The sequence below is a fragment of the Rhamphochromis sp. 'chilingali' genome (genome assembly GCF_963969265.1).
Source record: "Rhamphochromis sp. 'chilingali' genome assembly, chromosome: 1".
NCBI lineage: Eukaryota > Metazoa > Chordata > Actinopteri > Cichliformes > Cichlidae > Rhamphochromis > Rhamphochromis sp. 'chilingali'.
In genome coordinates this window covers 39,739,024-39,765,656 of record NC_137929.1, presented here as the reverse complement: position 1 = coordinate 39,765,656, position 26,633 = coordinate 39,739,024, and the positions used below count along the sequence as shown (strand labels likewise).

The 26,633-nt window shown below is 43.8% G+C and overlaps 1 protein-coding gene across 6 annotated transcripts; it reads left to right on the top strand.

Annotated features, from left to right (window-relative positions):
• The first annotated feature begins 1,528 nt into the window (after positions 1-1,528).
• Positions 1,529-26,467, top strand: arhgef11 (Rho guanine nucleotide exchange factor (GEF) 11). 6 transcript variants are annotated; one of them, XM_080896319.1, is made up of 42 exons: positions 1,529-2,129; positions 3,068-3,265; positions 5,750-5,841; positions 5,944-6,048; positions 7,081-7,130; positions 7,227-7,284; positions 7,369-7,568; positions 7,678-7,749; positions 7,972-8,079; positions 8,535-8,583; positions 9,203-9,240; positions 9,356-9,448; positions 10,092-10,160; positions 10,272-10,376; positions 10,725-10,823; positions 10,978-11,020; positions 12,177-12,273; positions 12,380-12,502; positions 12,991-13,014; positions 13,130-13,256; positions 14,147-14,240; positions 14,567-14,596; positions 14,867-14,993; positions 15,131-15,334; positions 15,548-15,595; positions 15,895-16,043; positions 16,178-16,318; positions 16,791-16,867; positions 16,956-17,081; positions 18,628-18,745; positions 18,833-18,981; positions 19,082-19,157; positions 19,238-19,420; positions 19,525-19,606; positions 19,710-19,790; positions 20,147-20,202; positions 20,292-20,432; positions 20,572-20,799; positions 21,138-21,251; positions 21,394-21,701; positions 22,829-22,961; positions 23,071-26,467. In XM_080896319.1, exons 2-42 carry the CDS (start codon positions 3,231-3,233, stop codon positions 23,118-23,120), a joined length of 4,302 nt encoding a protein of 1,433 aa, XP_080752445.1. In that variant the 5' UTR covers positions 1,529-2,129; positions 3,068-3,230; the 3' UTR covers positions 23,121-26,467. The 6 variants fall into 6 exon arrangements, with proteins under 6 accessions (XP_080752445.1, XP_080752444.1, XP_080752441.1 ...); XM_080896318.1 differs by having other exon boundaries at positions 1,529-3,265; XM_080896314.1 differs by lacking the exons at positions 1,529-2,129; positions 3,068-3,265 and adding an exon at positions 3,323-3,734.
• The last annotated feature ends 166 nt before the right edge of the window (positions 26,468-26,633 follow it).

Below are 26,633 nucleotides of genomic sequence, written 5' to 3'. Positions count from 1 at the left end.
CAGGCGCACCTCGCAAACGGAGGACGCCCTTACTCCCAGCAAATGGGCGATAGAAAACCGATCGGTGCCTATGCCATTCCCGATGTGAGTACGAGCATTTTTTTTTTTTTTTTTTGCCGATGCCCGTGATGCCGCCCCGGGCAACCGCCCGTGTCGCCCGTGTCAAAAACCGCTGCTGCCCACGCCCCACACTGCCGTATTTGGTAAAGTGCTAAAACCTCTTCTCGGGGATGGCTTATAACTCAATAAAGGAACAAATAAGAAGGTCATTACTGGCATGTCGTGCTCCTCACTAGAGATGCTTAGTTGTGTAGCGCTGCTGGATGGGCGTGGAAGCTTACTGCCAGTAAATAAATAAATAACTAAATGAATAATTAAATCAACCGGCAGCGATAGGTCAAAAGTGTGAGTTATGTCATTTTGTGTCAAAATTCTGACACAATAACCCCACAGTATTACTATCTCGAATTTTCTAGTTACTTCTGAGTAGAAATGTCAAGACTCCTGAGTGGAATTTCACAGAGAGGAAGCAGTAAGTGAGGCTGGAAAGAATCACATCAAGCATCCAGAAAATCACCAGGGGCCTCCCAGGGTTGTGTCCTCCTCTCTCCTCTCCTCCCAATAAGCAAACCTCAGAAGACCCGTCTGGTAAAATCGTGAAGTTTACAGATGACATGTCATTAGACTCATCGAGGATGGTGATGAGCGTGCATAAAGATGTGGGGTTGAACGGTACTGTGTGTGCTGTAAAATTCTTCAGATTTCTGGGATCCACAGTCTCCCAGGATCTTAAGTGAGGACAGAGCAGAGGATAGACTTCCTGCACCAGCTTAAAGGTCAGCCTGGCTCAGGAGCTGTTGATCCAGTTCTACTCTGCAATAATCCAGTTTGATCTCTGCTCATCCATTACTGGTTTGGATCAGCCACAGGACTACAATGGTCTACAACGGAAAGTCAAAAATTCATTGGTGCCAACTTGCACTTCATGCGGGACTACATTGCAAACCAATGACACGCTGGACACAAGCTGTTCCAACTGCTCCCCTCTAGGCGCTACAGAGCACATCAGGCCAAAACAACCAGACATCTGTACAGTTTCTGTCCATAGGTCACTCACATATTGTCTACTACTAAAAAACCCACCGTACCTGCTACTGAACCAAAGCATGCATAACTCAAAATTTTGTGATATGATTCCAATACCTTGACTTGCTCACGGAAAAGAAAAATCATTGAAAGAAATATAACGAAATATGAAAAAATATATTTTCCATAATTTGTTAAATATGATGATATTTATTTTTTTATGAAAATATGTTTCATAAAATCTGTGGCACAAACAAGCTAGAGTGATAGCGACGGAAAAAATAAATATTTATGTCAATTATTTAAAAATATATTTTTATTGAAAAAAAAATCTTTCCATAAACGGATGCAATTCAAACTTATCCTGTCTGGTTACTGTCCGGTTGTAGTACACAACCCTGACCAAACGAGGGCGCTGTTTACGCTCTGTGTGTACGTCGTGTGATCCTTGAGGATATGGTGGTGGATCAGCAGCCAGACAAGACAGCAAGATAACAGCACAGCATACAGCTTAATGTCAAGGACTTTGGAGAGGAGATAAACATATGCTACGACGATTATTAATTAAATCCGGGTTTTTGTGGCAGACCACGAGAGGGAAGCAGATTCTGCTGTAACCGCTGTGTATTTGGAAAGAAGACCTGAGGAGGAGCTCTTACTGGAATCGCTTTGCCTTCTCGCTAACTAGCTAATATGCAACTCTGCGTGTGAATTTGCACGAAAACAAGACTGCTGGATATAACAAGCCGGGGCTTGCATTGACTCCTCTCCCCTTTCCTTTCTCATTGTGATATCCACCTGCTCACATGCAGCTAAAGTCATGCCGGTCTTTCGTCTTGCAGATATAGCCGGTTAGCAAACTAGCTCGGAGGCTCGGCAGGTGAAAGCCGGGCACGCAGCGCTTCGGTTCTGCGTGAGACACAACGCCATGCCGCTGGTTGAAAGAGGCCGATTCGTAGAGCTGACTTCACCGAGCTAACGCTAGCTGCAATTAGCAGGCCGCTGCAATCATCTTCAAGTCAGCTAATTACACAAAGCCACAGGTGAACGGTGGAGATCACCTTTCGCTTTCTTTCTTTGCTGTGCTTACTTGTATATAAGCTCCATCTGCGGGGTGAGCCAATACCCAGTAATCTGCTAATCGGCTAGCCCTTTAGTTAGACAGTAGCGTTAATGCAAAGCCATTTGTAGCGTCTTGGTTTTGCTGTTGTTTACATTGTTAAGAAAAACAGACTGTTTTCTGTAGCTTGCAGCTAGCTCGGGTGAGTGATAAGGCTGTTTGTAAACGTGTATATATATATATATATATATATTTGTTTCACTAATACACGCAGTTTGATACTTGTGTATTGAGTAATTTGCACTAGATAGCCACATGTACATCACTACAGATCATATTCACTTTGTGGTGGCTTTATTATTTTTAAGCATTATCAGTGAAAGCAAAGTGAATGAGCAGTACTCATTTGAATGGGGTTATTTAGTCTGGGATCTCTGCTGAAGCCTCCACATGTAAACAAGTCTGAGTCAAGTGAGTGTCAGGTTCGCATTAGTATTTCTTTTAACTGCACGTAATCACCGAATATCCAGTTAATCCTCTGAACGTTATTTATCCATGTTGAAGCAGTTACTTTAAACCTGACACAGACAAAAACAAAAAACAGCAACAAAAAACCCAAAAATGGGATGTTGTTGACCTCCTGGAGCATAGCCAGACATATCAGCCCATTCATTCATGATTGATGATCTTTGTGGAAGTAGGTTGTCCTCTATCCATTTGCCACTAATGTGAGACCTCAGCACCAAGCCACCAACGATCTGTATTTAATTTTAACCACTAATGTAAAGGGGTGAAGACAAACCCTGGGGAGATTTGAGCGTTTATAGTTTTAGCAGCACTTTCCCTTAAATCCTACTGAGCCTAAAACTGGAACCACTGGTGTGAAACATGAAGAGCACTGTGTCTGATCTAAACCCGCAGCCCTGTAGCGTGGAGATCTGATCAAAGCGCAACAGAAAGGCTCATTGTACGGACTGATAGTTGAAGAGGAAACGGAGATCATGGTGGTGATAACAAAAGCAGCCCAGTGACAGCTTTGAATCCCACACCAGGAAGCAGAGGAGTGTCTATAAAGGCTGCAGATATGAGTCTCCGCCAACCCACCTCCACGCTGGACAGGTAGGAGCCTCACATCCGCTACACCCAGACAGTTTATGTGGGTAAAGGTATGCCTCTTTACGCCTCGCTAAAAAAATGTGGTATTCCCAGGTGAGCATTGTTTTTATCTGATGGATGTGCAGTGAGGCCACTGGAAGAACAGCTCAGACGGCTTGTTGACTTCAGGAAAAAAAGCAAAAGATTGCACAATAATGTTCATTTATGTCATTCAATCTGCATCTCCTCTAATAAAACACTGGATGTAGTGCACCCCGTCTTGTTTGTTAATGTCACCACTTTCACCATATATCCCTGCACTGTGTGATCGTCTTTGTGATGCATCTTTGTTGTTTATCATGTGTCTTTCCTCTTTCTCCTGCTGTATACTGTTTTCCCCGATTTGCACGTGCCCATTACCTCCCACTGCTGTGTCTTTGTGTGTGTCATGTGACGGCAGGGCAGCCAATAAGACAGACAACCAACTGTTCAGGTAGGACAGCTGCCCGGTGGTCGCTCATGTCAGGGTTTGGGGGTTAGTGAAGCCTACAGATTGTACAGCTGTGGCAGCAGATTTCTCAGCGGTTGGCTGCTTGTTTTTTTTCACAGTGCTTTGGAGACATTAGGAACCCAAAATACAAGAAAAAAAACATTTTATGACCTCGTTACGTGCACGATCCTTACATGAACACTTAATTTTAAGTGATAAAGAAACACTTTGACATCTTTATCTAAATACTGCCGTTTTGTCAAAGCCGCTGCTGCAAGTATAGCTCTGTGCTATGCCTATGTCATAAGAGCTAACCCTTCTGATACCCCTCAATCTAACCTACAGCCCCAATGTTCATGACCCTGGAGATATAACTACATGTGACCATTGACCAACGCATGCAGGTTTAAATGATGGCAATGGTGTTCACCACCTGTGTAGGTGCTACGTAGATTAATTGCAGAAGTCTCAAATCAAACACCAGAAATTGAGAGGGTTCCTACTCTTAATTTGTCAGGTATGGAGTGAACTTGCATTACTGGGTAGCTTAAGCCTCGATTATACTCGTGGTCATGGACACGTACACAGACAGCTGGAGACACCACAGCCGAATATCATTTATGCTATCCTTATTTGAAGTCCACCATGTGGTGCATGTGCATAGTTGGTGCATTTAAATATCCATCCATCCATTTTCTACCGCTTATCTGGGGCCATATCACAAGGCAGCAGCCTAAGCAGAGAAGCCCAACCACCTCCTGTAGCTCATCTGAGTGAACACTGAGGTGTTTCCACACCAGCCAAGAGATGTAATCTGTCCATGGGACTACCCAGGGACATCCTCCTGGTAGAGCACTCCTGGAACACCTTAACAGGAAGGATCCTGTTCAGGTACCCGAATCATCTCAGCAACTCCTTTGTTTGTCAAGGTTATGCTGATAGTGTCTCCTAAGGCACGTTGGTCCGGGGTGAGCTACCTTGCCCAGGATAGATGTACCAGAGCCCTGTAATACCTGGGATAGGCTCCAGCCCCCCTGAATTGGATAAACAGAAGAGCATGGTTGGAAGGATGTAAACCACTGAGTGAAATTAAAGTGTTCAAGTGAAACTACTCAGAGTAGGAAAACAAAGCAAAAGGCTTCTAGAAGGACATGAACTGCAGTGATGTTGGTGATTTTTGCCGTCTGCTGCAGACTGTCGCAGTTTAAAACAAAGCTGTTCCACATTGGAGCAAATCCCCACATTGGAGTAGCCAAAACCAGTTTGATTTGAGAATTAGAGACATTCTCAAGATAATTTTTTTTCGTTCAGATTTCTTTTGTTTCTGTTTTCTGATCACCTAACCCTTAAGTAACTGATCGTTTCAGTGCTACTTGCCTATGTGAGGAGCTCTATCTGTCCTGATCACAGCACATTTCTTTGGATTTAAAATGACCTTTGTTTGAATTATTCCCTTTAACCTTTGGAGTGTGTTCTTCCATCACACCCCTTCATATAAATATATTCCTTGAAGTCATGGCTGCTTTCAGTGTTTACAGTCTGTAATAGTCTGAAGGGCATAGTGATGGTTTAAGCAGCCTGCCCTCTCCCTCAGTCTGTTTCTCTCTGTTGTTTTCTCCGTCTTATTCTTTATTCTGACTTTCTGCTTCTTCCCCCCTTCTCTGTTTCTTCCTTCTTTCCTGTCATGCTTCGCTTTCAGCCCTTTTGCCGCTTGGTGAGTTTTCCTGTCAACTGCTATCTTGTCTCTTCTCTGCTATTCATACACTTATTACTGTTAATACCACAGCAAATATAACCGTGTGCCTCCATTGAATCTCCTTTTCTCTCTTCATTTTCTGCATTCCTGGCTAAGCTTTTTGGCCTGTTCTCTGACTTTTGATTTCTCCTCCACTGACCCTCATGTTTTTCATTTATTCCCTTCAGAGCTTCCTTGTCCCTCCCAGAGCGTTTCCTAAATTGGCCTGTTCAGTATCATGCCATACTAAAGTCTCTTTCTGTTTCTCGTCTTTCAAATCCAGGATCAACAGTTTGACAATTGGGGACTCGGAGCGTAAATCCTCTGGCCCTCAGCAGAGAGAGCCAACGGCAGAAATCATTTCTGACAGTACAGGTAACTGCGACTTATGATGGGTTATTTTTAGTTGCCGTTATATTCTTGTTTCATTTAATGTCACCCCGCCGCTCATTACGGCTTCTTCTTCTTCTCCCCCAGGCACTGGACTTGTGCACAGATGTGTGGTCGTGCAAAAGGACCAGCTGGGCTTCGGCTTCACCGTGTGTGGAGAGAGAGTGAAGCTGGTACAGAATGTCCGACCAGGTGAGACAGAGATGCTGCGCCTGCGTTGTCATAGAAACGTAGACAGTGTTAAAAGGTGAACGCAGGTGCAATTACATCACCTTTTGGGTTTTGAAGGCTCATTGAGCATCGTTGCCAACCTCACCTTAGTTGCAAAACCCAGAGAGGAGTAGAGGCGGGTCTGACTGTGAAACAGCACCCTCACTGGCTAACAGCTTGTGATTGACATGTTGTTAGCCAATGAGTGAGCAGATAATACTGCAGATAATTGCCCTTTTTAAACGTAATTTAGTGAAGATTTGTTGTTCAGTATGGTAAACTGAGTCCTTCTCACACACTCAAACACGTTATGCAACACGCCACAGCCCCACCCATTCATAAGTGGACTTTTTTCTATGCTTAAGTGTTTTCAGGCTAATATTTACTCACATTCACGCCCAAGAGCAACTTGGGGTTAGTATCTTGCCCAAGGATGTTTGGCATGCAGACTGGAGCAGGGATCAAACCACCAGCCTTTATGATTAGTACATGACCTGAGCTACAGCCATCCTGTTATGATGACCCAAAACGAGTGACTGAGACCGTAAACTCGCCAGGATTGTGTTTACAGAATCCAGTTTCCCATCTGTGAACATTAACTAGCATTAAATGAATGCGATACAACAAATAACACCATCTCATTTGCTAATATGCCAGCAGCAATCAGTAGTTCTATTGTTGTAACACCACTTCGGGCTTAACGGCGGCAGTAGCTCGGCTCCAAGGACGGCAAAGTATCCTTGGAACCACGAGGTGCTCTCTGATTCGCTTATCAGAGTGAATGTGATTGAATTTTTGATAGATGGAAGAACAGTGTTTGTATGACTTTGTGTGAGTGAGGCATGTCACCGTGGATTTCTACGAGTCATCACTGTAAAGAACGCTTGTTCAAATGCAGTCTGACCCACGTGCTCTGGTTGGTGACGGATTACAGCCGTGCTGACTATGTGTGAGTTAAATCGTCCTTTATCCTTTGCATGAGTTTGAATGTATGTTTGTATGGATGCTCTTCAGGTGGAGCAGCAGTGAAGGCTGGTGTCCAAGAAGGGGACAGAATCATAAAGGTTTGTACTGCTTTCCATGTCACTGAATGTGGGAATCTGTGCTTTTTGTTCCTATTCAATAGTAACATTACTGATTCTGTCTCTCTTTCTGCTCAGGTGAACGGCTCGTTGGTTGCCTCCATGTCCCATCAAGAGGTGGTAAAGCTCATAAAATGTGAGTATATGTTTGGCTTTAGTGGTTACATGTTTTTGCTTTTCTTGTTTTAACCTCATTCTTTTATCATTTATCATTTCAAAGCTGGATCTTACGTCGCACTTACACTACAAGGGCCGTCTCCATCAACCACCTCCTTGCCCTTAGAGCCCCTCGCCACTGATCACACTCTTAATCAAAGATCATCTCTGGCTGGGGAGGCTGCACCTCCTCCACCTCCACCCTTGCCCTCTGGACTGAGCAGCACCCCCTCCCAAAGGATCACAGGACCCAAACCACTACAAGTACATGAAACTTTCAGGACTGATATCTAGTCGGTAAAGCTTACTTACCAGCAGAGTAAACGTCAGTGATTTACAGGGGGTTTTTTTGTGTGTCACACTCATTTTTTAGGACCCACAAGTACAAAAACATGCGACTCAGATACTCAGGAAAATGCTGGAGCAGGAAGAGGCCGAGCTGCAGGTATCCATGCCACCTGTGCTATTTGTTTATCGATACATATCAGTGAGCTGCCCGTGTTGCAGAAAAATCTAGTGCATGCTGTCTCCCGTTATCACCGTGTACTTGAATAAATATTTTTTTAAGCTCCTTTGGCCTGTTTTGCTTTTGGAATACTAGTTAAGATAAAGTTGTGTGGATAAAATCTGCTGTTTATAACCAGACGGAGACTGACTTGATTTGCAGGACTTGATGGATGAGCAGCTGAGGAACCCGTCGCCATTGCTGGAGGAGCGAATTGAAAGCGCCAAGAGGAGAGCTCACCAAGTCAGAGTCAAGATTCAGCAAGATGTGGTGAGGCGACCCGGCTGTTTTACTCTATTACAGTTTCTGTAATCGCTGAAAAGCTCCTGTAACATTCACTTAATGATCTTACTAGGACAGAGCATACACTAAGACACAATAAAAAGAACAAACCATATTACTAGAAAGGCAACATGACCAGATAAATTCAGTTAAGTTAAAAAAAAATGTTTTCAGGGGAAACATCAAACAGAACGATCTGACTAACATGCTTGGTGCTTTTTTCCATTTGCATCAGGGACATAAAACAATGTCATTCTTTTAAATTGATTTGCTGCTCTAACTGTGCAGTATTGCTCTCATGAAAGACTTTAATTCCTATCCTGCAAACCCTGATCGATCCCCAAAAATGAATTAATTCTATCATAAAGGTAATAAACAAGCGTAACTTCTGTTTAAAGCTTGTGCTTCAAATCCATTTAACTCGCTTTATTTTTGGTTCGTAGGAGGGAACGAGGTCAGAATCTGTCACAGGCTACTTCATAGCAGGAGAAGGTTTGTATCTGTGGGTCTTTGTAAAGCTTCACAATATACAGTGCTGTTTAAAAGTCTCGAGCCACGCGTCATCTTTCTTCTTTCTTTTTTTAAAGAGGAGTTGAGCAACAGGCTTTCTGAAAGTCTTTCAGAGCTTCTATTTGGACTTGTCTGCTTTTTCACTCATCTTCAGTCCAGTCCTTGTACCTGACCATTTTCAGAGGAATGTTTATTTTTTTAAGCTACTTAACAAATAAGCTGTGTTAAGAATGAAAAAGGAAACTAACTGTAAACTGAACCTAACTAAAAGTGACAAAGATAACACAGTTTGACTGACAGAGGATTGTATGAGTCCCATAAAGATATTAGCCGGAAACTTGGCGATTCTTCGCGTTGTGTGCAGTGAGTCATTAAAAAAAGTTTCTAGAGTAGATGAGCGGTGTCTTAAAGTCGTGCCATTAAGAATCCAGTGAGGTGAGGGTCCTTAGTCATCTATAAAACACAGTGGAGGCTCTGTCATGGTGTGAAGCTGGTCTTTTGCACAGCACTCTGTGTGTCTTTTAAGCTTTATTCACTAAAAACTTTAATGATAGATTTGGTTGCTTCATAATCGGTTTCAATTGATTCTTTGCTTTCACAGGGCGACAATCAATAGACTCCAGTGAAGGAGACATGGAGGTAGGCGCCACAATCTCTCTTTTAATAAGCTTGTTTGTGTGTGCTTGTGCATGTGCACTCATCCCGTCCCGCTCGTCCTTCTTCATTCCCTCCTTCTCCTCGTCCTCCTCCCCAGGCCTTTGAGAGTCCCCACTCCTCCCCCTCATTTTCCTTCAGGACCCCCCTGCACCGGCGCCAGACGTCCGACATATCCACCTTATCTGATTTGGTGAGATTGATGCACATATTCACTGCAAAGACTTTTTCCTCTTTCTGCTGCTGGAGGCACACAGGACTAATGACTGACAAAATCAGAGGATCATCATCACACGATTAAGATAAATGTGTACTGGAGTGGTAGGAGGGCATGCAGGTCGAAAAGAAAAAAAAGAAAGTGAGAGAGGGAGACGGAGAAAGGGCACCACGTTAATGTATCACTTTGGAAATTTCAGATTTAGTGGTGTCATGTGATTGTTACCAAACCAGGCTGAATGTTATTAATCACTTTTATAGAGCAGAGTCAGTAACTGAGGAGACGATGCTGTATTACACAACATTTCCAGTCTGTACTGGGAGTCTGCGTTCGTACCTGCATGTTCTGCATGGTTCACTGTGACACGCCGACCCTTCAAGGCAACGGCTGCTTTCCTTCTCAGACATTCAGGCTGTCGCTTCCTGCCTGTTTCTGCCGTGTGGCACTTTGATTTGCCCTTTCCTTTCAAATGCACCAGACAGTCACTGAGATCATTTTTCAGCATGAATATATTCATTATTTATATCGATCCCTGCACATGAATTATGTGAATTAAAATGCACATGTGTGTTTTCCAAAGTATTTTCCGTTTTCTGAAATCTGTGTGTGTCTGTTTAAGGGTGGAAAGGCTCAGATCATCGGGCCCGAGGAGGAAGATGAAGAATATGACGGCTATGCATTTAATGAGGTGACATAGATAGATGGATATAATATTTATTTTTTGGAAGATGTCTCTTCTTTTTTTGTACATTTTCCACCAGTTGAGCATCCCTTCATATTTTTCCCGTCTTTCTCTCAGATGGACGGTCCATACCAAGATATTGAGCTGTTAAAGGCACGACCAGCACACATGGCAGTGTTCATGAGATATGTCTTTACCCAGCTTCTGGATCCCAACCCTCTGGTCAGTTTATATTATCTTTTGCACAAGGTTCAGTAAACTCCCCATTTTCCCAAAATTTGAATTTTATTGCAGTTATGTCATGTTTCAGACTTTAAGAGGAGGTTAAGTGTGGGACGACACTCGAGTTCATATGCGTGTGAAGGCAGATAAGCAAATATTTGTGGCAATACAGTTTAGCTTTTTATTCAAGGCCTCCAATTTTAGTAGTTCAAAATGTTTCTGATAATCCAGAATCTTATGTATATTTCAATTAAATTGGTGCATGTGAGCACTAAGTTACACAAACGCACGTGCATGTCTGTGTTTGATTTCTTACTTTCATGGTTGTTTTCTGTGTTTCTGCATCAGCTGTTCTACCTGTCTGTGGAGGCTTACCTCGGCTCCCTTCCTAAAGATGCCCGCACTCTTGCACCTCAGATCTGCTCCCTGTTCCTGGAACCAGATGCTGTATGTAATGAGTCTAATCCTGTTATCCCTGTATTAACTGACTGGTGATGATGGTACCACAATTATCGTGTGTGCTTCGGTTAAAAAGGACTGACTCTATATTTTTACCATAGAGTAACTGTAAGAAAGAAAACATGTGTGCTTTTGGTTACAGCCCCTGAAAATTAAAGTACGAGAGGAGTATCTTGCTGATATCGGTAAGTGAACTAAAAGCGTGTGTTCATGTTTGTGTTGATGTATCCAGTCATATACAGAATTTTCTGTTTTGTGAAAAAGCCTCCAAAAGTCAACCTTGACCACATTTCATTAAGCTAAATTGGCAAAATGAAGGTCTTCAAACTGTAGCATCATGGTTGTGTGATGTAAGAATTGTGCAGGCAGTGAATTCACAGCAACTCAGTGAGCGCCATTCCTGCCTCATGTCGCCTACCCACTTCCTGCTCAGTGCCAGATGTGGGAAATGTTATTAGGAATGCCTGCTCAACTGTTATTAATGCAAATATCAAATTAGCCAGTCGCATGCCAGGAAGTGAACACATTTAGGCATGTAGACATGGTTAAGATGACCTGCTGAAGTTCAAACTGAGCATCACAGGAAGGTTTAAGTGACTTTGAGTGTGGTGTGGTTGTCGGAGCCAGATGGGCTGTTCTAAAAATGCTGATCTGCTGGGATTTTCCCACACAGCCATCTTTAGGGTTTACAGACACTGGTCTGAAAAAGAGAGTGAAAATGCCTTTTTGATGCATGATGACAGAGGAGAGCGGCCGGGCGGTTTTGAGGTAATGGGAAAGCAACAGTAATGCAAATAACCACTCATTATAATCAGGGTTTGCAGAAGAGCATCTCTGAACACACAGCGCATCAGCAGAAGATTGCAATGGGAGAACAGCAAACTCTGACTGTAATTCATGCAAACTCAACAAAATTGGACTTGAGAAGACTGGATTGGATGTGGCCTGGTCTGATGAGTCTCTGTGGACATCATTTCACTGTGGACCAAAATCTCAGAGGAATGTTTCCAGCTCTTTGATAAATCTGTGCCATGAAGAATTGAAGCAGTTTTTAATGGAAAAAAGGGGCCCAACATGGTAGCAGCAACATGTACCTAATAAAGTGGCCAGTGTGTCTCTCTTCCCCCAGTGATCCACCAATGCAGTGCATCTTTTGCCCACAAGGTGGAGCCTGCCAAACAGTTTGAGAGTAGCTAGAGTAAACAAATAGTAGTCATCAAGTTTAAAGGTTCATGTTATTCTGTCAAAGCAAACATGTTATTTATTATTATTATCAATATTAGTTTGATTTTTCCTGCTGACTAACTGTACCCTTTGCTATTATGTCCATCGTCCCATAAGAAAATCGACTTCATGCTCAGGAGGACATCCGGGGACCTCTGTCTGAGCTGCAGCAGCTTGTGCTGCCAGAAATCCAGGACCAGCTGCAAGACTACAGGTACATCACAGAGGATTCATTTTGTTTGTTTATTCAGTGGAAAACATTGTTTTTAAATCCGAAGAAGAGTTTCTCAGATTAACCTCGTGTCTGTGTGTTTCAACAGGAACAAGCAGATGATGGGTCTCGGTTCTCTGTTTGGAGAAGGAGACCTGCAGCACCTTGATGGAGACGCTGTGAAAGAGAAACAGGTGGTGGACAAACAAGTCACCGCCCTGTGGGAAATACTGTGAGTCTGTCTGCATTTATCGTGGTATTTTAGCCCTAAACTGTAAAGTTTAAACCACATCGAGTTCAAAGTGAAGGCAGCGGTTTGTTTTTGTTTGATCGGCTGATTCAGCTTTCTGTGTTGCTGTGTCCAATTAAGTTTATTTACTCGTGCTCTCACCACACGCGCACACACAGACTGAGCCAGGTTTCCCTAGCGACGCCGTCAGTTGTTCGGCGTCCAATAAAACTGTTATTACATATCAGTAAAGCTATCATGACAAAGGTCATCATCCCGGCCACTCTGGAAAAACCACATGACATTTCCTCCTCTCACGTTATACACACACAGAAGCTGCTTCCCGTCACATGACTGTGGCTCGGTGCTGTTTCTTGCGTTCTTATTTGCACCTGAATAAAGTGGATTTAAGTTTGAGGAGCTCTTTGGAAAAGGGATTTTTGTCGTGGAGGGAGTTAACAACGTTTTGTCTCTTTGTCTTCCTGCTGCAGATCAAAGCACGAGGAGGACAGAAGGTAAAAGAAGAGGCTCGCCTGTTGGAGTGAAATATAACAGCTACACCTGCATTAGAAATTTCCTAATTCTTCAAACCTTCTTTTCTGGTCTCTGCTCTTCACTCCTCTCCTTCAGTTCTCCTCTGGCTTCAGCTGTGATCCTCTACCTGCGTCATTCTGGGATCAAGCCTAGAGACTCCAAGGTCTTCCCCGGCCTGACCACAGAGAAGGACAAGTGGATCACTTTCTTAAAGTCCAAGAAGGTAAGAATGGAAACTTGCCTTTTATCTTGTCACCTTCTGCAGCTGTGATCATTAATGTGACGGCGTCTTAAAGAACAAACAAACTTGGAGAAAGTGAAAAGGACCTGGCCTGTGATTTTTCTACCACAGTATTAGGTACACCCTACTGCTACCATGTTGGACTCCCTTTTGCCTTCAGAGCTGCTGTAATTCATCATGGCACAGATTCAATAAGGTGCTGGAAACATTCCTCAAAGATTTTGGTCCATGTTGACATTCATTGACATTCAAGTCATTGTCACGACAATATCCCCCCACACCATTACACCACCAGCTGAACAGTTAATACAAGGCAGGATGGATCCATGCTTTTGTTTATGCCAAATTGAGACCATCCAGATGTTGCAGCAGACAGGAGTGACACCAGGTGTGATCTTCTGCTGCTGTAGCCCATCTGCTTCAAGCTTTGAAAGAGTTGTGCATTTAGATATGTTCTTCTTCATATCTTAGTTATAATGAGTCGTTATCTAAATTACTCTGGCCTTCCTATCAGCTCACTCATTCTCCTCTGACCTCTGACCCATCACTGAGGGACTTTTGCCCGATGAACTGCAGCTCACTGGTAGTCAAAACAAAGAGCAGCCTTTCTTTCTCATTCTGAAGCTCAGCTCAAACTTCAGCAGGTCCCGACTATGTTTACCTGCCTAAATGTACCGAGTTGCTGACGTATGATTGGCTAATTTGTGTTATCGAGCTGTTGAACAGGTGTACCTAACAAAGTGGCCAGTTTCTCTGCATTGATTGCATGATATTCATTTTGATGTGACTGTGTGTTTTCCAATTTTCTCTCTTAAAAGTTGTTGTTTGTCGCACTCGATCTCAGTGACTGAACTCAGACCTCCTCTCCACAGCTGAGCGGTACCAAGAAGGAAAAAGATGGAGAGGATAAAAAGAGAAATCCCATCCTGAAGTACATCGGCAAACCCCGGACCACATCCCAGTCCAGTAAATTAAACAGCACAAACACTTTAGAAGAAGCTTTTTAAATCATCATCCAGGCCCGGCTCATGGTCATGCTTCCTGCGGTCTCTCGACATTGTCTAATAACGGCTCCTGTCAGTGTCAGCTGATGGTTCGCTGACACACAACAAACAGCAGCATGCTGACACACGTGACCCTCTCACTCATTCTGCTTCTATTGATTCCTTTTTGTCCTTTGTTCGCCTTTTAATTGATTTTTCCTGGTTTCATGCGTTGATTTATGGGATTTTCATTGTGTCATTATTCTGATTTTTATTGTTGTTTCTGTTTGGCTCGCTTTGATTTTGTAGCATTCCATGTCCCGCTGTCACCCACCGAAGGTACTTCACTTATAATTTCACTTTTAATTTTACCCTTTTGTGCAAATTTAATTTTAAGAATCATACCTGGTCATGGATTTGAAATTTTTTTTTGTTTTTGTTTTTTCATCAACCGTTTCTCCTTGTAGTGTGTGTGTGTGTGTGTGTGTGTGTGTGTGTGTGTGTGTGTGTGTGTGTGTGTGTGTGTGTGTGTGTGTGTGTGTAGGGGCAAAAGAAAGGAATGTTATTTTATTATACCATTAAAGTAATGAGTAACGTTTGTATTGGCAGTCCGGCCTGGCAGCGTGCGGAACATCATTCAGCAGTTTGAGAATAGCACCGAGACCGGCGAGGAAGTCAGCGACGGCGCTGACCCGCAAAGGCTCTCCTCCAGCAGCCTCGGGGATGAAATGGACAGGTAGCTGCGCCTGCAGTATAAGTTCACAGCCAGCTGGCAGCAACTGAGTGAAGCAGACTTTGCTTTATTGTTTTTGTTGGAAGTGGTTAAACTGATTTAGCCTTTTGGGTTTGCTTTGTGCGCTCTGTCCCCACCAGCCCTCTACCAGTTCGCCTGGCTCGCAGCGAGTCACTAAAGGCTCAGGGAGAAGGGCGACGGCGGGGCGGCACCTCAGGAGCCGAGTCTGTGCCCCGCTCTCGTAGCGATGTGGACATGGAGGACTGCGCAGATGAGAGGGACGGGCCAGGCCTGAGGCCTCTGCAGCACAGCGCCTCGTCCTCTGCATCCAGCAACTCTGCACGGTAAAGATTGACCAAGCCAGACCTGTCGGGGTGCTCAAACACCAACACACGCACCTTAGCAGCCTTAAGGCAGGAGCTGAGGTCACTTTATTTGAAGGAGAGACTTTTGATCCCCTGAAGCACATGTAAATAAAGTTTTTTGCCCCTGATTTGACCCTGAGAATTATAGGTTTTCACCTAGTGCCGTCTTTCTCTCCACTCTCTCAAACTCAGGTCTCTAGAGAACCCTACACCCCCATACACCCCTCGGTCTAGACGCAGGTGAGTTAAACTGTTGTCACAGTAGATGGACAGGGCAAAGGAATAAAGATATGGACATTTGAAGATGAAGTTGGGTTCACAAGCAGGAAAATTTTTACTTTGATCATCTTACAGTACTAATACATTTTAAAAGAACTATTTAGACATGGAGTTACAGAGATGATCGTGGATTCACGGCTGATTATTTTCTGTTTGTCTCTTCGTGTGTCGTCCGCCACTGCTGTCTACCCATCGCTCCATCTCTCTGCGGGTACACGTCGGTCCGCCTCATCCACCCGTGTTTCTGGATCCCCGTGTAGGAGCGTGGAGTCGCCGCTGGCCCTGCTACCCGATGCTGCAGCGCTGGAGGATGACGTGATGGATAGTAAGACCTGGCAGGAGACTGTTACCCCTCAGCTCCTTGCAACACTCAGCCCCAGTGAGGTTGATAGACAGGCTGTCATATACGGTAAGAGCTACAGCATTTAATTCTCAGTACAATCAGCAGGTTTTAATTTGCTTTTATTTCCTAATACACATCTCTCACATATGCGAGGTAGTATGACCCTTTCCTCTTTCCTCATGTGGCCTCATCCTGTTCAGAGCTGTTCACCACTGAGGTGTCCCACCTGCGAACCTTACGGGTCCTGGACCAGGTTTTCTATCAGAAGATGAGGACTGTCCTGAACTCTGACGAGCTGGCCTGCATCTTCCCCAACTTGCCTCAAGTCTACGAGCTCCACGGTCAGTGTTTGTCCACCATAGCTGCTAAAGGCCTGTGAAAGTGTTTATACACAGGCCTGGTTAGTGACATTTTAATCAATACAAGCAAGAAAATGGAATAAAGATTGATGTTTGGATGTCTTCATATTAGTTAGATGAGTTAAATATGAAACGTATCCTGTGTAAATGGAAATCCTCCCTTTTTAAGAGCCCTTTGCTGTCCTGCTGTGTCTGTTTGCACACCCGGTGTGTTGTACTTTGAGTTGCTTTGTGTTCACGGCTCTGTGTTGCTAGGTAAACGGCAGCTTTTCTATATGTTTGCTGAGCCTTTATTTCGAGCCATGTAGACACTCGGTGTTAGACCACTGTACTCCCTCACTAAGGGGAAGCTTTGTCCTGATTCTTAAAAATACCCCGTGTGTTGTTTTCATGATTAATTTAAACATTTCCAGGCTTTGATGTTCTTTGTTGCTTTTGTGTCTCTCGTTTGCAGCGAGTCTGTGTGAGGCGATGAAGAAGCGAAGAGAATCGCCGATTGTTCAGGACATCGGGGATGTGATGCTGACCAGGGTTTGTTTTACTCCTCCCGTCTCGATGGCAAGTAGAAACATGTTCATATTCCATATTCAGTGTGTTTACAGTTTGTGTGTGTTTGTAGTTTGAAGGGGCAGCCGGAGACGAGTTTCAGGAACAAGCGTCCCAGCTGTGCTGCCAGCAGTCTCAGGCTCTCGAGCTCATTAAGAGCAAACAGCGTAAAGACCCTCGCTTCGCTCACATTATCCAGGTACACACACACACAGCCTCTGACAAAACATGTAAAATATTCATGCAACACACACTTTGATGCTCCTTGTGCTTATTAAAGCTTTATGCAGTGAACACATCATTTTAAAAAAGTGTGTCATTTACTCACAGTTGACGACAGAAGTGTGTTCATGTGTGTACAGTTTGTCAGATTGTTCAAAACTGTGTCACCTTACAATAACTGCACTTCTAAGTTCAACAGTTCAGATTTAAAAGACCAAAGTAAAAGTCACACAGTCGGAGGGGCTGTTGTTTTTACTGGGACTAAAATATTTTAACATTTCATACTTTGTGTGTTTGCCTTCATTTTTAATGACATGGTCTCTTTTGGCACACAGGAGGTCAGTGTTGCATCATTTCTAGAGTTTTGCTTCCTCCCAGCTGCGTTTTCTTTTTCACTGTCTCAGCTCATAGTCTCTCTATGTTTTGCTTCGTGAGAGGACATGAATTCAAGCTTTCCTTTTGGGTATTGTTATGTTATAACACTCCTTACAGAGGAATCTTAGAAGTTCTGTAGCCGCTGTTAGGCTCTTATGATTTAAATGTAGTTTTTCCCAACATCCTTTGCTCTCGTGAAGCCCTGCATCTTCACACTCCCACATCTGTGCTTTCCTGCCGGGATTATACATTCACTGTGATAATCCTGAGCAAGTTCACACCGAACGTACAGGACACCGTCTTAGTCTGAAGCAAGCCTTCGTTGTTTTACCACAGTGAGAAAGCAGCGAGCAGGAGGTCGTGTCTGTGGCCGCAGCTGCAGTGGTGCACATGCAGGTTTTTATCTGGCTGCTGATCTTTCTGCTTTCTTTTTATGTCTTTGTGTGAAATCTTTGCATTTTCCAGTTAATTTTTCAGGAAGCAAACATGCTCTGTCATTATCATCAAAAACACAGCGGCCACTTTATTAGGTATACCTTGCTAGTTTCAGGTTGGCCTTCAGAGCTGCTTTAATTCGTCGTGCCACAGATTCAATAAGGTGCTGGAAACATTTCTCCGAGATTTTGATCTGTATTGACATGACAGCATGACGTAGTTGCTGCAGTTTGTTCTTCCACTTAAAGCTGCTCTATTGAACTGTGATGTGGTGACTGGATGTGATTTGAGTGCAGTAAACTCATGTTCAAGAAGCCAGTTTGAGATGATTCAAGCTTTGTGACATGACTTGTTGTCCTGCTGGAAGCATCCATCAGAAAATAGGTACACTGTGGTCATAAAGGGATGGACGTGGATGAGGCAGCCTGTGGTGTTTAAATGATCAGTTTGTACTGAGGGTCCAAAGGAACCAGATGTTCAGTCCCTTAAATCAGTTTGAGCTTCAGTAGGTCATCCTGACTGAGTTGCTTCCGTGTGATCGGATGATTGGTGACTGATTTGTGTTGAGGAACAGTTGTTATTAATCGCTGATATTCGAGGGTGCACTAAATAGTTCTGTGTACAGGATAGTTATTATACCGTGTATATGTGTCATAGGTGTAATAAAGCGTATAGTTGTGTTTAAACATGACCGCGTTGTTTTATTTGTTCAGGAGTGTGAGGCGAGTCCTCACTGCCGCAGGTTACAGCTCAAAGACCTGCTGGTGTCAGAGATGCAGAGACTCACCAAGTACCCGCTGCTGCTGGACAAAATCGTTAAATACACAGAAGGTGAGGAAAAGCAGATCCAACATAACCCTGACCACAAACTGAGCTGTTGCTAGGAACCATGATCTTATTTGTTTTTGTTGATTTTAGCGGGCTCATCAGATTTGCCCTTGCTCCAGCGAGCGCACGCGTGTTGCCGAGGGATACTGCAGAGCGTCAATGAGGACGTTAGGGAATCGGAGCACCGGCAGCGCCTCAGCGAGTACCAGTGCAGGCTGGATGCTGCTCCTCAGTTCAAGGTGGCGTACAAGTTTAAAACTTTATTTTTCTTCTGATTTTTAAATGACAACGATTCATTTTTGATCTGTAAATGTTTCGCTTCGTTCTTGTTTCACGCAGAATGTGGACCTCACCACGAAGAGAATGATCCATGAAGGTCCTCTCACCTGGAAAGTTAACAAAGAAAAGCTGATAGGTGAGCATCGCTGTGGTCATTATGTCTCATCAGTTTAGTTTCAGGCCTTCTAACCACAAATATCTGCATTCCTGTGTCAGAGATCCAAGCGCTGCTGCTGTCAGACTGCCTCGTCCTCCTTCAGAAGGGCCCGGACGACCGCCTACAGCTGCGAAATCATTCCAGCAGATTGGGTGGAAGCGGGGGAGGCAGCGGTGACAGCAAGACCTCTTTCAGCCCTCTAGTGAACCTGGCGTCGCTGCTTGTTCGCCCGGTAGCTACAGGTACGCTCACAGCCTTCTGTTTCTCTGTTTTTGTAATTTTTAAATAATATTTAATTACCTTTTTTTTTTTTACTAATTTTATTTTTTATTTCTGTTTTCTCTAGACAAGAAAGCTCTTTACATCATCAGCACCACAGATATGCAGATCTATGAGCTGGTGGCTGCAACAACATCCAAGAAGGAGACGTAAGCTCTGTTCTTTGATTCATTCACATTTACCTGAGGAAACCTGTGCTGTGCTGCTCTCTTCACTTAATTTAAAATGTCTTAACTTCTTCTTGTTAAACAGCTGGAAAGATTTACTGGAAAAGGCCATCTCTGCCGCCGGCGGATCGTCACCTCTGATGAATCACAGCTCGATACCCATGTCGTGAGTAGATTTGATTTGAATCATTTCTTTGATGAAATGTCCTGATTAGACAGTGAAAAAAATTGAACTTTTCTGTCATTTAATTATGTAACTATCACTTATTTATGTTATTGTCGCATGAGTGGTCATGTTTAAGCAGGAAAAGCTGTCAAACTTTACCAAACTTAAAAGTGCAGAGTTCACATGTTCCAAAACAGTCCGACTGGCAGGATTGGAGTCTTTGGTGGGCTGATTCTGGCCCGCAAGCCTTATGTTTGACATCCTTGTTTTAAACACAATATGATGATCTGTATGTTCTTTTGATCTGTTTATTTTTAATCCAAAAATATGCGTCATACTCTTTATTCTTCCTCCAGGTCCCCGAGTCTACGCAGTTCTTCCCCCGTCTCGACTGGCAGCAATGCCTACGGAGGTAATGACCACGCCGCGATCGTCGGCCTCAGATCTGTAAACATTCTGCAGATGTTTTAAAAACCTTTCTCCAACTTCGCTGTCTCCCAGATAACTCGATGACGGAGCAGTCAGACTCCACGGAGACTCATTCCAACAGCGACGAGCCCGCGATCTCCCACAGTACGCCTGTGGACCAATCGCAAGCTTTGCTCAAAGGACAAGGCGTGGCGGAGGCCGCTCTGCAAGACGGTGAGAGCCTCCGAGTATTTTACGTTGGATTCTGTTTCTTCTGATTGTGGAACATAAAAAGTAGAAAAGAAAGAAATCAAACCTTTAAACCTGAATCATCGCTAATCCAAAATTCATCCCTTTTAAAAAAAATTTACAGTTGAAACCCTGCGGCAGCTCATATTACAAGATTTCGGAGAGGACTGTTGGAGCCACGATTCAGATGATACACCCACCAATGAGACGGCCGCTGAAAGCAACTCATTCACAGAGAGGCAGCGACCGGAGTCTCTGGAGACGGTCCTCAGCTGCTGCACCGATGAATGGGAGGCGGAGCCAGAAGAGCTGCTGCTTGCAAAAGCACCCAAACCTCAGGTTGTGAGGAAAGGTAAACACAGCCTGGCTGCCGAGCACCCGTTTTTTCATGATTTTTTTCAGCAGCCGCTCACTCACGATTGCACTAAATTCTCAGATAATTAAACATCTTAAGCTATAATTTGCACCTTTTTCCCCCAATGAGGTGACACGTGGTCACTGTCATCTGCTTATATGACATCTGGGTGTGAATAATGGCCGCCGTCCTTTGCATGTCTTCTCTCTCACGCACTTTATCTTCTCGCTGTTGAGAACGTGACGGCACACTGGTTGCTTTAGTTCAACTCTTCACTCCTTTACACCTTTCAGTGCACTCCTCTTTTGTCACAAGTCTATCCTCTGTGTGCGTAGCTGTGGTTGCGGGTCCTCCTTCTTCTTCTTCTCCTGTCGCTGAAGACATCACTGATGATGTCACCCTCCCCTCCAATCAGTCATCCAAGTCAAGAAGCGAGGCCAAAAAGCAGGGTAATGCTGACCGACCTGGTCCACAGCTCTAGTTTTTTTATAGGTGTAATAAAGAATATAACATCTGATGTTAGCGGTGTTGATTTTACTCTCTGTTCATTCACTAAAACACTTCTTGTTTTGTTACACCTCTGCGATTCAGGAAATACCTTCTACCTGGTCATGCCCATAGAACAGGGCGAGAGCGTGACTGAAGATCTCAACGACCCCCCTACACCCACCGCCAGCCACTTCCCTCCACCTGTAGAGGAAATGACGTTGCCACAGACGCAGATGGAAGAAGAGCCGGCAGCCCGCGGCCCGGAGGCCAACCAATCAGAGACTATGCAACTAGAACAGGAAAAAGAAACAGGCCATTTGCAGGCTGCGCAACACACTCACGTAATCAGAAACGTGGATGAGATTTTTCATACGATTGAGGAGCTGATGACCAAGTTGCGCCACCTGAAGGTGAGTTTTGTGGAAAAGATGGCAACAAAAGAGCCGCCGGCGCAAGCTGGTTTTCTGTCTGTGCCAACTGGCAACTCCACACCCCCGACCATGTTCAGTGTGTGGTTATTAGACCTGAGTAACAGCAGAAGATTAGATATTAAATGCTTTAAGAAACTTTTGAGAAACAAGAATCTGAAGAGAGGGAAAAATGTGCATAATCATCACAGTTAATCTTCAGTCTGTCCAGTAAAGAAACATACATCATTGTGAATAGGTTTCATTTGCTTTGGTGCGAATGAAGGTGATGACAGGACACCTGTCATAGCCTTAGATTGTGTCCGGTGCACAGATAGTGTAGCTCCCCAAAGATCGTTAACTGTGTCTCCCAGCACAGTCTGAAGGTGTGGAGGAGATGGCAGGAGGTACGCTGTTACATGAGGACGGCTGGTTAGGGTGAAAGGACTCCTGCATAATGACCTCTAGGAGGTCACTCAGGTGGAGGTTTGTGACCAAACTTTAGTCAGACTGTATTGCAGAGACTCAAGGGCCCAACGTCCTTCAACGTCCCAGGATACCCACCGAGTCTGTCGCTTTGATTGTTGTAAACAGACGGTGTCATCACACAGTTACTTCTATTTTTGCTCACCGTTAAGGCGCAGTAAGCAGCTGCAGTATTCTCCTGAAAGATAGGTGTCGCCACTCACACAGCATCACCACATAAGCACTGAAAGTGGAAGAGAAGTCTCATATTTTTGAAACTGTTGCAGCATATCCCGCTGCGCAATCTGACGATCTCTGAGCTGCTTTACTGAGCCGTCATTTAAACGGTGGTTAAAAACCGACATGATCGTACACTGGTGTCAGTTTTGTCACACACAGCCATGCAATAGGGAGAGAACAGAAAGCATAAAAGCACCATTAGTAGGACCTGTGCTCACAGCCGTGTGCCAGTTAGCATTTGGTGGCCTGTTCTCCTCACAGATGAGAGCAGGTTCACCCTGAACACGTGACAGACGTGAAAGAGTCAGGAGACCCCGTGGAGAACAGTTTGGTCTACCCTTGGATGCTCACAGACTTTCCCTTGCTAGCCAGCGTTCACATACCAGAAATAAGTGTGTTTCCTAAAACTGTTAACTCCTTTGCAGGAGATAGAGAAGGCCCACTATAAGCTTCTGGAAACTCTCAGAGAGTCCTCCATCAGTCAGGAGTCTGAGGACCAGCAGTGTCGCTCGGCAACCGTCTCCAGGACGCCGTCTCTGGATCGTAGCTCAGGAGATGGTGAGCACGCACTGAATTTGCAGCTTGAACTCTTACATATTGTTGGCCGATGATAGCAACTTATCCTCTTGTGCTACTAATTAATGCTTTCATCCTTCAATCACACCAGGCAAAGAGAGCAGACCTGCGGAGCCCAAAATCCTGTCGACTGGATTCTGATGCGGCTGCATGGTAAATCCATTTGCAGTCGCTCAATCTTGATTGGCAGTCTGACGTAGCTATCCACTTTGGGGCTTCCCCTTAGACCCGGTTCCACTCACCCATCAGCCCCGCGTGCACCAGCCTGTGGCGCAGAACATCAAAAAGCCCGTCACCATTTCTTTGTTTCTGTTGCCCTGATATAACAGGAAGGTGAACTGACTCATCGAGGTTTCTGAGCTCAGTAAGCGCAGAATGAACGGAGTCCACGGAAGTTGAGGAATAAATACGAAGGAAAGGAAGAAAAAAGCAGAAGACAAGTTGACTGTGGAAGAGAGAAGTTGGAAAAATTGAAAGTGGAAATGTGAGCAAGTTTGGATATTTGTGAAGGAAAGAAGTGTTCATGTAATGCTTTTGGAGAACTGGTTGAAGGAACAGAGCAGCAAAAATGTTTAAATGTTAATTTAAAGAAGAAGAAAAAAAAAATCAGAGGGACCCGTCACCCCAGCACTTTACCCACAACGCACCTGTCTGTCATGTACGTCCTCTACAGTGGACAGATCAGGGACTGAAGGATTCAGGCTTCATTTAGGGAGGGTGGGGTGGAGGGCTGAGACTGCCTCCTGATGGGGTCTCCCTCCCCCTCCCCCTTCGCTGTTTGCTTTACACCGACTTCACCTGCCACCTCGGCCGAAGGACTGTGTCTATATAATTCAGGTTATTTGCACTGGGTAAGGAAACACACACACACGAGCATAGCCGAACTCTCATTCATCTCCTACACCGACTGTGGAAGAAACTCTTAATTCATTTCGTTCACACGCCTTCTTTGAAGCAACAGGAAGGCTTTCATCAGTGCAACATGTTTCACATTTTTGTATTTTGGAAACAGTACTACGCTGTTTACTACTGAAAATGCTGGCAGGATTTATTTTCAGCGCCGCTTCAGGGGCGCACAGGGATCTCAGCGGTTCTTACGTGCTCAGCGGATTCATGCAGTTGCTCGACCGTGTACAGCTGTTGGAACGTTTTGGGGAGATTTACAGTATGTTGAGGTGAGACTCAAACCTGGGATGATTCAAACTTAAACTTGAATTTTCACCAAGAACCTGTTGCCAAATAACCAGACTGGCGTCGCCTGTCTACACTTTAGGGTTTAACTGTGCATCCCTCTCTAGTGTTTTGTGTATATGTGTAGTGACCCACCACGGTGAATACTGCGAACCAGCAACTTCTACCCATTTAATATTAAACCCATAAGTAGTGTTTATATCCTCCCAGGCCTACACTAAGCCATGAAAACGACTGCGCTCCACCCCCACTCCAAGCACACATCCACTTTGAAATTGTGGAAGATTAAAAGCTTTGTAAGAACCTTCTGACATTTTACGGGAAAACACTCAGTTTCGTTGCCTTAGCAGGTGGTTAGCGGAGCTTAGCATCAAAACTGGAAGCTGGGCTTGACCAAAAGTAAGCAAACCCACCTGCTAGCACCTCCAAGAGCCAATTTTCACATCTGAACTCAGCACAGCATTGGGAGAATCAAGTCAGGATCGTTGTTCAAATTAGTTTGCCTTTTCTCACATGTAGCGCACAACGGGATATTTTCACAACTGGAAACACTCAGTCTGGACTTAGTGGGCGCTACCTGGTTTGCAGATATAGTAAATGGGATATGTGGTGCTCTCTAGTTAGCACACTGTGAACTATTTGGATTATTACCTACTCTGTTCTCACTGAGCTTAGCAGGTGGGTTTGTTGCTTCTGGGAGGAGCCAGACTGGCTCTTTCAAGTCCTCATGCTAAGCTAAGCTGGCTAGCTGTTAGCTTAAGTTCTGTATTCAAAGCACATACGTGAGACTGGTGATGGTCTACACATCGAGGTGTGTTTCCCAGAAGTCAGGCCGTTCCTTTAACTATTTTTGGGAACATATTTAGGATTGTTTTATTGCTACTGACATTCAAATTTTTTGTTGAACGCCTTGTTTGAGGCACATCTAACCAGCAATGACTGACACTAAAGCCAAGTGATTTTTCTCTATTCTGTCCTTTTTCTCTCAAACTACATCTGTCTGGTACTAATTCTAATACACGGCAGGACAAAATGTGTATTTTAAACTGCAACTAAATAGCAGTTTAAGTGTTTTTGGTTTTTTTTGTTTTTTGTTTTTTGCCTCTTTAATGCTCATCGCGCTGGGCAGAAACACACCGCGCTGAATTTGATTTGAGCTGGTTTCAAATACTAACTGAGGAGTGAGTAACCCTGATTACAAGCTCCATAACTAATCCTAACACTAAACTGATCAAAACCAGGAGCAGATTCAGTCGTTCGCACTGTCAGATTCTGCCATTTGAACGGATGTTTCACTGCCCAGTGGAAGGTTTTTGCTCTTCAGCCACCAACACTGTGTAGGAGAACGTGTGACTGTCAAATCACACGTGTACAAAACATTAAATGCAAATTTAAAAAAAAAGAAGAGAGATGATTAAAGCAGCGTTACTTAATGCCAGGATGGCTGATTTTTCTTTTCACAGCTGTATGAAATTTGTGCTAAAATGTAAAAATGTTTCACCAAAGTGATTTTTTTTTTTTTAACTCCAGAGGTGTTTAAGGGAACACGTTTTTTTTGTTTTCTTTATTCACATTTTGGCGGCTGAGTTTCAAGCACTTCAGACCAAGAGACTGACATTATTACTATTAAACTTTAAAATCACTATTTTTAACACCTTTTCACATCGAGCTGTCAGCACACAGTTTTCACACTCTACATTTTATTTATAATTAAAAAACAAACACAAAGCACCAAATGGTCTGAGCTGGTTGAATGCTAATCTTTTCTTTTCTGCACATCTTTCGGTGTACTGTCCTCTTTGTTCCTCCACAGCGTTTTCTAATTCCTACCTCTACACTTTCCTTTTAGTGATTTCCTTATCATTTTTACGTCAGCGCCGCAGCCCTAATGGCTGGAAAGAAGCTAGAATTGATTCCATTGTTTAAAAAGAAGAAAAAAAAAATCTTGCACAGACAAAACTTCCCTGCACAGTGCAAACTACTGTATGCATAAACACATCAATAACTATCATCTCATTCTTTATTTTTGTGTCTTTTTTTAAAAAGAAGAAATCTTGTTCACATGTAATATAGAGATCAACCCACTTGTTTTATATACGTTAATTTTTTTTTCTGTAAAGCGTTAGTCATTGTATTTGATTTTATTTTTGTAGATATAAAAAAATGATGTATAAATTATTTTCTTCTCCTTTGTTTTTAAAATTGGTGAGATTGTTAGCTGCACAGAAGGAAAAAAGAGCTCATGTCTCAGATTCATGTGTTTTGTGAGATTAAAAAAAGAAACTGGTTAAAGAGGACTGGCGTGCATTGTGACTCTTTGATTCAAATATATTTTGTTGTGCCGTCTTGTTTTGTTTTTCTTCTCTCTAAACTTCGACCTCTCCTGTATCTGCACATCAGCCACCTTAGTCATCAGTTATAAATATTTTCCTGGCATTTCTGTCTATCTTTCATGGAACAGAA

What these genes read in the sequence shown, in the direction of transcription:
- arhgef11 (XM_080896314.1), top strand. Translation starts at nt 3,532, where the DNA reads ATGTCACCACTTTCACCATATATCCCTGCACTGTGTGATCGTCTTTGT. An exon ending in GACCAGCTGCAAGACTACAG is followed by an intron (nt 12,274 to 12,379) that starts GTACATCACAGA and finishes GTGTTTCAACAG; the next exon opens with GAACAAGCAGATGATGGGTC. An exon ending in GCTTCGCTCACATTATCCAG is followed by an intron (nt 17,082 to 18,627) that starts GTACACACACAC and finishes TTATTTGTTCAG; the next exon opens with GAGTGTGAGGCGAGTCCTCA.